The sequence below is a fragment of the Malania oleifera genome, chromosome 9, assembly GCF_029873635.1.
Source record: "Malania oleifera isolate guangnan ecotype guangnan chromosome 9, ASM2987363v1, whole genome shotgun sequence".
In the NCBI taxonomy this organism is placed as follows: Eukaryota; Viridiplantae; Streptophyta; class Magnoliopsida; order Santalales; family Ximeniaceae; genus Malania; species Malania oleifera.
In genome coordinates this window covers 82044637-82055862 of record NC_080425.1, presented here as the reverse complement: position 1 = coordinate 82055862, position 11226 = coordinate 82044637, and the positions used below count along the sequence as shown (strand labels likewise).

General features: G+C 35.2%; 1 protein-coding gene across 2 annotated transcripts; it reads right to left on the bottom strand.

Annotated features, from left to right (window-relative positions):
* Positions 1 to 4918: 4918 nt before the first annotated feature.
* LOC131164031 (large ribosomal subunit protein eL28z-like) lies at positions 4919 to 8620 on the bottom strand. 2 transcript variants are annotated; one of them, XM_058120945.1, is made up of 4 exons: positions 8501 to 8620; positions 8231 to 8389; positions 7654 to 7814; positions 4919 to 5262 (listed from the first exon to the last, which is right to left on the bottom strand). In XM_058120945.1, exons 2-4 carry the CDS (start codon positions 8376 to 8378, stop codon positions 5143 to 5145), a joined length of 429 nt encoding a protein of 142 aa, XP_057976928.1. In that variant the 5' UTR covers positions 8379 to 8389; positions 8501 to 8620; the 3' UTR covers positions 4919 to 5142. The 2 variants fall into 2 exon arrangements, with proteins under 2 accessions (XP_057976928.1, XP_057976929.1); XM_058120946.1 differs by having other exon boundaries at positions 8231 to 8394; positions 8501 to 8597.
* Positions 8621 to 11226: the final 2606 nt, after the last annotated feature.

The following is an 11226-nucleotide window of genomic DNA, read 5'->3' as shown; positions in this document are numbered from 1 at the left end:
ATGTTGCTGGATTATACATATGTATCCTGCAGTAATATATCACATAAATCCTTAACATAATTTGCTAACAATCCTGAGTCTATTCATGCAAACCACATACTTCACTCAATTCTTAACTATCATTAAGTGAAAGAAATCCTCATAACAACATACAAATGGGAGAAATTTGTCCTGATTATGATGTTAGCAGTGATGGGAAATCCTTCAAAATGTGTACCAACTCAGTAATCAACCTTCTTGTCAAATAGCTTCATGAAGTTGTAAATTTTTGTAGGAAGAATTCATAATACAGTGATTGGGAGGAAGTTTTTTCAGTTTGGGAGTCGCAGAACAAGGGGACCATGGTTCCACACACTCGTCACCAGCAACTAGCACGTGAGGCAAGGGTAGATTAGAGGCTGGTGATTGCAATGGTGGTGGTGGTACAAGAAGAAAAGCTCAAAAAGTTGCCGATTTTTTAAGAGGGGCTAATGGCTAGAAAATTTTGACTGGGGTGTGGGCCTTCACTGGTGATATGGTGATGGAATTTCAGGGGAGAGGGTTTCGGGGGTTTCTGTTTTCAGTGGTATGGGTGGTGTTGTAAATTTTTGGTTGGAAATTAGGGTTTGTATTTGAGGGGGATGACTGTAATTGGCTGGAAGTTGCAGATGAATAGTAAGGTTTCTGCAATTTTCGTGCAATTTCTGAACTAAGTTGTTGGATTATCTGGTTTGAAGCAATGTTGGCAAAAATTGAAGTGATTTGCATTGATTTTGATGTAGGACAGCTACTGGAATTTAGAAACAGAGAGAAATGAAGAAGTATGAGGGGAGAGAGACAGAGAGAATTGAGAGAAGGAAGAAGAAATTAGAAAGAAGAGGGAGAGAAGGTGAGAATAGAGACTGCTGCAGGCAGAACAGATAACAGAAGAAATTAAAGACAACTAAGATTTGTAGACAGAACAGAACAGGGGTGGGCAGGGGGAGGAGGAAGAAGAAAAGGAAGAAGAAGAATGATTGGAAGGAAAATGGGGGCTAAAAATGGAAGAATGGAAAAATCATGGTTGGGTCCTGGTACCAAATGATGTAGTACAGCATCCTGGAATTACAGCCAACAAATAATTTGGGAGAGAGAGGAGAGGAGAGGAAATGGGAAAAAGGAGGAAGAAGAAGGAAGAGAAGGAAGGAAACACAAGTGGGGAAAACCACACATTCACCATCAATTCAAATTCAAAAATAACCAACTCCTATGGCTTTCACACACTATTTATAAGAAAATTCATAACACAGTAAATTACACATATACCCCTAAAACTAGTTGAAATTACAAACATACTACTAAAACACACAAATATTACAACAAGCCCCCAAATAGACGTAATCCTATATAATTAAACTAAACACAATATACTATTAACTACAACAATCTCTTGACCCAATTCTTTTGAATTAGTCTCCAACAAGGGGTTGTCCATGGTCCATCTTCTTGCCCTACATGAAATGGTCTTATGAGTAGGCAAATTAAGTAAATATGCATTAGATCCAAGTTTATTAAAGATGGAGAAAAGGTCAATGGCACATAAATGGGGCCTTTTAGATGAATTTCTCGAGTAGTGTTTAGGTCTAATGTGAACCGTGACAGTATCACCTACATGAAATTTTCTAGCTCTACAATGCACATCTCTAGCAAGTTTATAATCATTGTTAATCATGGTAAGTTTTCATTTTATCTCAACTCATAAATTCCATGGACAAAGGACTTAGCATGCTTTGAGATACGGGCAACTAGTGGCAAGGGATAAGATGTGCATGGGGTTTGTAACCAAATACACACTTAAAAGCACTCTTGCCCAGGAAACTATTCACAAAATTATTATAAGCAAACTCAACAGCGGTAGCTCAAAGTCCCAATTGCTTTGTTTTCTCTGACTACAAACCCAAGTATGGGCAGCAAGTGGAAGAAAATGTCAAGTGAGTTCTACACTCTCCAAAGTGTCTTCCAAGAGTAACTAAAAAACTTTATATCCTTATCAGACGCTACGAAAGTTAGAAAACCATGCAATTTGACTACCCTTCTACCTCTTTAAAGGACAAATTAGCCACATGAGAGGCATAAGAAAATCTTATTACCTGGGATAAAATTTACCATCTTGGAAAACTTATCAACGACAATAGATATGGAATCATGTCCTTGGGCTGTTTTAGGAAGTCCAAGAATGAAATCCATAGTTAAGTCTCTCAAATATATGTGTGGCAATGGAAGAGGGGTATAAAGATGAGTGTTAGTGTCTCCAAGATTCGGCTAACTAATTGGTACGACACCGATATAGCATCCTAGCATCATCCCTTTAGAAGGCCAATAAAATCTATCCTTAACTAACGTGGTGGTTTTATACCCTCCCAGATGACTAGCTAACCCACCGGCATGCAACTCCCAAACTAAAAGATCTAAAAAAAAATGGTGTGGGGAATATATAACCTTGTAGCCCTAAATAAGTAGCCCTCGTGGATGGTCTTGACTCACCTTTTGAAAGATGAGCCCGATATTAGGACTGGTAGAATACTCATTTTTCAGACAATCAAACCCATTTACCTCTTCTCCTATGATATGGAGAACTGAGCCATCAACTACCTTATTCTCAAAACCGGAACTTAGTTTAAAAGGAAAGGTATACTCATTAGCACTCAACTTCTTCTATAAACTCAGATCACACATCAGAAAAGAGTACAAACTCTTGGGGTAACAAGTAATCTTTAATGTTGAATGGATCTCAACAAAGCATGCAATTGTTTATCATATGTACTATATCTCTAATTAGCATCAGACAGTTTTTCACTAAAAAATGCCATAGGGGTGTTCTTCCCGAATCCAAAATCCATCTATACCTATTGCAGAGGCATCACAAGCAACTTCAAAGAAAGCCTTGATGCCTACATACAGTGCTTCAGCCATCTTCTACTTGATCTCTCTAAAAGCTCTAGTAGCCGATGGAGTCCAATGAAACTCCCTTGCTTCTGACGCTGGGAGCCTTAGTGGTGCCAAAATACCTTATAAATTGCTAGGCCATGGACTCTACAAATCTTAGTAATAGTAGGCACAGGCCGCCTCTAATGGCCCTAATCTTATCAAGATTTGTGGCTATTCCTTGCGCAGAGACCACAAAACCAAGAAAGAGCACACTAGACTTTTGAGGTTAGCAAATAGCTTGGCTTCCCTAGAAGTGATTTCATGAAGAAGTATCAATGTTGCTTCCTAGTCTTACCATGGACCAACATATCACCGACATAGACTACTAGGAATTTCCTATGAATGGCTACAAAACATGTCCTAACCCTTATAAAAGTGGTAGGTGTTAGGACCCTGTAAGCAACCAGAAAAATTGGGACACCAAAAATTTATGTGGTTTGGTCAAGATCAACCTACGTCCACGGAGCACACCACAATTCACTAAAAAACCGCCAGAAAAAAATACAACTCTCTCAGCTTCTCTCTTCCTCACGCTCTCTTCTTCTCCTCTTTTCTTCAGTGTGAGCAGCCATTACAGTGCGGTGCTGCATGGAGGCAGCCCCTCGATTCGATCACTCACATTCAAGAGCAACCAGAAAAGCTTTGGGCCGTTTGGGGTGGAAGGAGAGACGCCATTCACATTTTGCACAGACAGACAAGTCATAGTGGGATTGAGCAAAATCTTTCAGAGTTCAGAAGGCGCTTCTGAGGCTTTCAAGCTCTGCTGCATCTAAATCTTCATCCATCAAAGAGGATGAAAAGACTGGTTAAGACTTGAGAGAATCCAAATATGATTACTAATGCATGATGCTTAGTATGATCGAACTGAGGATGATGCCTTTGGCATGAGCAAAACAATATCAATCATGTCCATGTATGGATTAGCATACCCAGTAAACATTCTAGCTAAAAAAGAAGGAAAAAATGTAGTATTCTTATGTTATTAACTTGCTTTGCTGCCATTTATGCTTGCCTAATTGGTAATATTTAAGCATAGTGAGTGGTTTATAATGCCGGGTCACTGTGGTTCCTACAAGTATAAATAGAGGAATGGGGGAGAGAAACAAAGAAAACAGAAACAAGAGACCAGAAAAGGAAGAAGAGAAGAGGGTGAAGGCTGCACAGGAAGGAAATCAGGACACAGTTATGAATTGCATGTTCCAAAACAATTCACAAACAAAATACATAAAATTAATTAATTATATATAGTTCATTAATTCCTCCGCCAAAGAAAGAATCGTGCAAATGATGGGAATTCTGTCACATGATGTTTCAAGTTAAATAATAACAATACCAATTTTGTATCTTGTTAAATAAGTTAGCTAAAAAGCACTGCAAATAAAAATAATTCCTTTTATATTCTATTTAAAATATAATGATTATAATGACAGTAAAAAAAATTAATAATGACAGAAGACAAATAAATTGACCACCACATAGAACTTCAGCACTAGAGAGGGGAGAAGAAGTGCTAAAAATGAGTTAACAACCCACCAATCATTTACCCCTTCGCATCTAAATCCCAGAAGAATTGAAACTAAAGCATCAATCGATTTTTTTCCCAATAATCGATCCTTTTTATTCCTTCACAAGCCATCAAATACAATGGAACCTCCTAATTCAAGACTGACCCTATGTTCGAAAAGGCTGAGATTTTGGAGTTGTATTGGATTTGAATAAAATGTAGTACCAAATTATATTGAAATTTATCCAAATTCAAGATTCCAAACACTACCTGACAGGATTTGCCTTGGCAGATAATAACAAAACAGTTTATTGCATAATTAACCTAAATTTAACAAGCAATAATAATATTTCAAGACAATAATCAACACATGTAAATAAAATTCAAATAAACATTCAAGGAAGAAGAGATGAAAGCTAGGACAATTTAGCACCAGCAAATTCATTGACTACTCCCAAGACTGCCCAATGGCCATAAAACCCTGACTTATCTATATTAATGGACCATGACAAGAAAATTTTGAAGTACCTTCAATAACAAATGGAGCAAGCCAAAAAGACTGACTATTTTCTCTTAAAGTTTAAGCAGCAAAAGCAAAATTCGCATTTGCAATTCTCAAAAAGAACATCAACAACCCAGCATCTGGAAATAAATATGATGTAAAAAAGATGAGGTACACATAATTCAGTCACTTAAGCCTGTCTGTTCCTCTTCTTGACACCAGATTTGGCAACCTTGAGGCTCCTGTGCACCGCGCTCAACCTTGCAAGGGCTGCCTTCTTCAAATCTGGTCTATAGTGGTTATCTGCCACCTGAAATATTCATTATTAAAAAGAATAAATAGTTAAACTCATTTTCATTTAAGTACCAAAACTATGAATGTAAAATGCAGGCAATTGAAGCAGTTTTATGAATAAATACATTTGCAACATATACAAGTATTGGACGTCATCTTGGTTGCTTGCATTTACTATTTTTCACTACTCTATTGATTATAAGTGAAATTTAAACTGAGAATCATAAGCATAAAGATAAATAAATAAATAAATAAATATATATATATATATATATATATATATATAATGTTCTTATATTAGACTTGCAATAGGACATACTTTTTGTCTCCAAATTAGGCGTAAGAAAAATAAAAACAAATAAAACTGAAGAACTTACAATATGCAAATGTGTAATTTTAAAGATATAAAAATTTAGGTTTGGGAGGCTAGTTATTAAAAAATACGTATACTGAAATGTCAAAGAAAATAAATCCCAAATGAAATTTTATAATAACAAAAATTACCAACTTAAAATTGAATTTCTAAGCATCAATAAAGGGAAGATATAAAAAAAATGCAAAAAAAAAAAAAAAAAGGAGGACATGAAAATCTATTAGTCATTCCTAGTCCATCAAATAATGTAGTGGTCTGTAGATCCCCATAACAGCTTGTTACAGTACTGAAATTCAGAGGACCTCCCAGATGTTCCCATGTAATGCTCTCAGAAGTAATAGTAATGGGCATAGCTGCCTTTTATGCAATAATTTTTAACATGACAAAAAAAATCATATGTTACAAGGCACAAAATATTCAATTTCATTAAGCTTTCAAGCTACAATTAATACTAGGACTAACCAAAATGTCCAATACAGCCACAGACCAAGAATATCAATGCAGTGAACCAAAATCATATGTCGCAGAGCACAATTAATCAGAAAATCATATGTCGCAGAGCACAATTAATCAGATTTGTACAAATTTTCAATACGTTATTGTTGATAGGATGATACCACTTGATATCATGAGAATGGAGTCATACTTGTAAAACATTAAACAGGACTTCAATTAAGCTCATTATTCATATTTTCAAGGCCTGGAGCCAACAGTTATTGAATTTTCAATTCATTATTATTGATAGGATAATGCCATTTTATATCATCATAAATGAGTTGTACTTGTAACCATAGTTGTCCGAATCACACTATTTGCGATTTGAGTCTTACAATCAGTATCAATTCCACCCCAAATCGATTCAAATCTTAGTAGAGAACCAAAAAGACAACCAAATCATGTTACCGAACCAATTCACAATATTGGGAACCCTGACGGTCCAGTCCATGGTTTTAAATAACTGCCACAACCATTACGTAACGCTGTTACATAACAGTTTTTTTGGTTACTGATACCGTTACACACCACGAAATCAATAAGAAAAATCACGGTCGTAGCGGCCGTTACAGACCGCAACTGTTACATAAAGGCCGCTACAGCCATCATTTAACCGCTACAAGACTGTTACACCAAAAAAAATTTTTATTTTGTACTCTTTCTTCTGACTCCCCCCCCCCCTTTTCATAATACATTCTCAATATAATATGTGGCATGAGGAGGAAAAGATTATAATAAGGATGACAATGATACAAAATTTACTATTTTTTTTAAGTACTCACAAGAGATGCACTAATTAACAATTTGCAAATACTAACTTGTTAGGAAAATATTTTATTTTGATAATATTAGTAATTTGATATTTATGTTCTATATTTTTCAACTTCAACCTTCCTTCTTTTCTAGTTATTTTATATTTGTATTATTCGCATGTCTTATGTGTCCAATAGATTAACGGAGTGTATAATATATTTTGTTTTATTAATTAATTTAGCACAGATAAGGATTTATCACATATAATAAAAATGAGAAGTATAAATACACACTAATGTAATTTTTCTATCAATGGTGGTCTAAAACAAATGTCAACTTCTTGCCTTTACCAAATAACTTAGTTGAACTAAATGATCCAAAATACACTTAAAATCTTTCTAAGAAAAGTTCAAAACTTTAAAAACATGCAAGAATGCTAATATGCACAAGGTTGTGTGTGCTTGAAAAAAATTCACAGCCACAATGATCCAGTTGGACCCAAAATCAGTATTCTAATATTATGCAAGTATCATAGAAATAATGGCATATCAATCCCTCTTACTAATTTATTTCTTTATGCATTATTAAGAGCACGTCCATTATTTGTTTTGAGATATTAAATTAACAGAATTGGAAAACACCACTAGTTTTCGACCACCCAGTAACAACCAATAACCAAACAACCCAAATCAACATACTGCTAATCCAACAGCACGCACTAATCAAATTCAGTCATAAACTAATCAAATAATTCTGTATTTAATAGAACTCTACCTATAAACCTACCTGATTTTCAACTGCTTTTGCCATTCGCCGAAATTCCTTCTTCATGACAGATTTGTGTAGCAGAAGCCCTGGTTTGTTCTGCTTCTTGGTCTTCGTGGTCGCAAGCACAACAGAGTTCTCCTTGCTAGGTTGAATCGTAACTGTTTTCTTATTTGCCAACCCTAATACAATGCCATCAAAAGCAAACACTAGGCGTATCAGATATTTGTTAAACGGGTACATTTTTTATTTCATTTTTTTTCTTCAATAGTACTTGCAGATTGAAACAAAGGACAAACCCCTTTACCGTTCCATAAAGGCGGGAGACAGCATTATAAAATGCAGGATCAGAAGGGTTTTAGGCTTCATCCATTTTTTTTTTTTTTCATAAAAAAATTTTCTTCATTCAAATACCAAAAAAATTCCAATTGAATTTGAAATAATTAAGTCAATGAAAGCTTGCTCATTAATCTTCTTAAAGTTCAGTTTTTTGCTTCTTCAGAAACCCAAAGAAGGAAAATGCAAAATGTTTTCACTTCACTTTTCCATAGGCTGTTCGGAAAATGTAAGTGTAATGCAAGCAGGACAACGACCATACCAGAGTGCTTGTAGGAGTGGACATTGTATAGATTGTTGCTCTCCTTGCTGAACCGCACGCCTGAAGTCCCGTTCCCAAACTCCTTCACCAGAAAGGAGTTGTTCTTCTTCACGATCTCCCAAATCAACGACCCCGGAACAGTCGCCATTTCAGTATCACCTGCACTGCACAATTCGAGATTCAGAATCCACATATATATATATATATATATATATAGAGAGAGAGAGAGAGAGAGAGAGAGAGAGAGAGAGAGAGAGAGAGAGAGAGAACCTGTAGGGTTTGCTACTGCGAGGAGATCTTCTGCTGCGGTTGGGCGGGCGAGAGATATCGAAGAGATGGAGATGGGAATTACATTTTATATGGACTCCATAACCCTAGCGACCGTCTTCCCCGATATATACATTTCATTGTCCAATATGACGCTCAAGTCCTAACCAGTAGTACAACGCCACGTATTTCGTTACAGAAAATTAAAAAAAGAAAAAAGTCGCACTATTTATGCCTTAACGAGTTTGTGCACACTTGGCCTTTCATTTTACTCCTAAGAAATATAATCGTTTATTTTTAAATAAAAAGATAATTAAATTAACTAAAATAGTAAAAACATATATATATTATAGTAAAAACACATATTATACGGATATTTATTAGAGAAGGAGCACAATTATTTTATTTTTAAATGGAGAGTCCATTAAAAATATTACATAAATAATAAAAATTACTTATAACATTAATGAATGAATACTTGATAACTATTGAAGTTTTAATTTTTCACGTTTTAATTTAAAAATTCATATATTCTTAATCTAAGGTTCAAAAACGTTGAAGTCAATGATATATTGTTTAAAATTTTCATGATTTAAATTAATAAAGTTTCTTATTTATATTAGATAAATCAGCTTGATTCACTTATTAGATATCATGTGTTTACGTATCTTAATAGGGAATTACTGGATGTTCGAGATTTTGGAACTAAAACGGGAAAAAATTATTATTGAACAAGAGAAGGTCAGTAACATTATATCTTTGTAGTTTCAATATAATATATGTAATCTTACATAATTATTCATGTATGTTATATAAGTTAAATGTAATTATGTTTGTATTTATTGTTATGTTCTAAGATAAAGGATGATTATGTACCATAAGGGGGAGTGGTGTTTGGTTCTTATGAGTTCGCATATATAATGAATATAGTTGAAGAATGAGATTTAACATTTAAAAAAAACTAACAAGAATAAAAAGGCTCAAAATTTAACTTTTACAATGTGCACACCATGCAAGACCTTAGATCCTAATGGCTCATTGCATGAATTTGACATCCCCTATTTTGAATTAGCAACTTTGCATACAAGCACAAATATATTGAGCACTCGTGCTTTGAATGCCCTCGTAGAAATGGGATTATATTAACATCAGTGTGTGACTAGCATGGGTTCTCGTGTGAAATAAATAAATATATATTTACTTATTTATTTATTTCACACTATATATATATATATATATTTATGAAAATGACATTTTAAAGAAAATTGTATTATACTATTTATCAGAAGATACATAATTTACCGGTAATAATGGTCGGCTCAATATAGCCTCTTTTATAGTAAATCTGCTCATATATGTATAAAAGATGCAACCTCGACTGCCAAAGTAGCGTCGTCGCGCTATCACATACTCATACGACATGTTTTCCCCCATGACGGGTTGTGCGGCTTGAAGGCTAGACTCAACTTGCACCCGGCGGTTCTGCAGTTGAGTCAAAACTATCACTGAAATACGATTGTGCCTACCTATGGTCACCCAGTATACCATGGATGGCCCCCCCCCGGCAAAAACCTCGAAGTAGTACTGCGGCCTAGGTCTCCAATCGACTTATCACACTTCTTATCCTCGTGTGATTGCACTCACTGCCCATATATAGCTACGGTACCGTGATCACATTATCACATATCGCAAATCCACAATATGACAATTTACGTAATAAAAATTGTATTATAACTCATTTCATGTAAAACTGTCATTCAATAAAAACCCGGTCCCTGACCATCATATCAAAACTCGGCCACCAGCTGTTATATCATATACAGTTTAAAAACCACTTAAAATCTTCTATTCACATATGCCATTTAAAACCATTCCCATGCCACACAATTTTCACTTTTTAACCATAAATAAAATAACCTAATTAGGAAAAACATAAATTGCTAAAAACAGGGTCTGAATATCTCTAGGGTTTTATTTAACTAAAATTACATATTTAATAGAAAAATAGGAGATGATCAACCAACCAAAATATTTTTTCCCAAAAACATATACTGCATTTTAATCAGTCCATATTTCACGAAAAGCTGATATAATTCCCTTACCTGACTTACAAGAAAGCCCACTGAAAACCCCAAAATCCACGCCCTACGACGTTTACAGTTCAAAATCCTAAAATCACATTTCTTCCTAGATAAACCAACACAAACCCCAGAATATTCCTCATTTAGCATTTCTTAGGCCCCTTATACTCCAAAACAACTATAAAGCCTTAAAATATCCTACTGACCCTGATTTTGGAGTAATGTCTGAAAACCTCGGATCAGCAATCCGCTCCGCTAGACTTGTAGAGAATCTCCCCTAGATCCTCATGGTAACTTTCGATCGTCGAATCTAGCAACGAACAACGAGAAATTGTAGAGAGAGAGAGAGAGAGTGAGGGCGCGGGTTAGAAAGAGAGAAAGAAAGAGAAATTCGTTTTCTTAATGAAGAAGCAAACAAAAATCCTTTTGTAAGTCGTTGACTCGATCACCTTCATCAACGAAATGGTGCCTTCATTGATGAACTGCAGAAGAACATTCGTCGACGAAAGAAGACCTTCGTCAATGAACTCTAAATATGAAATTTCAGTCGTTTGGGATTTCTTTGTCGACGATGCCCTGAACTTCGTCGACGAACGATAGAAGCGCATTCGTAGACGAAAAACATGGGATTTGTCGACAGAGCCTGCT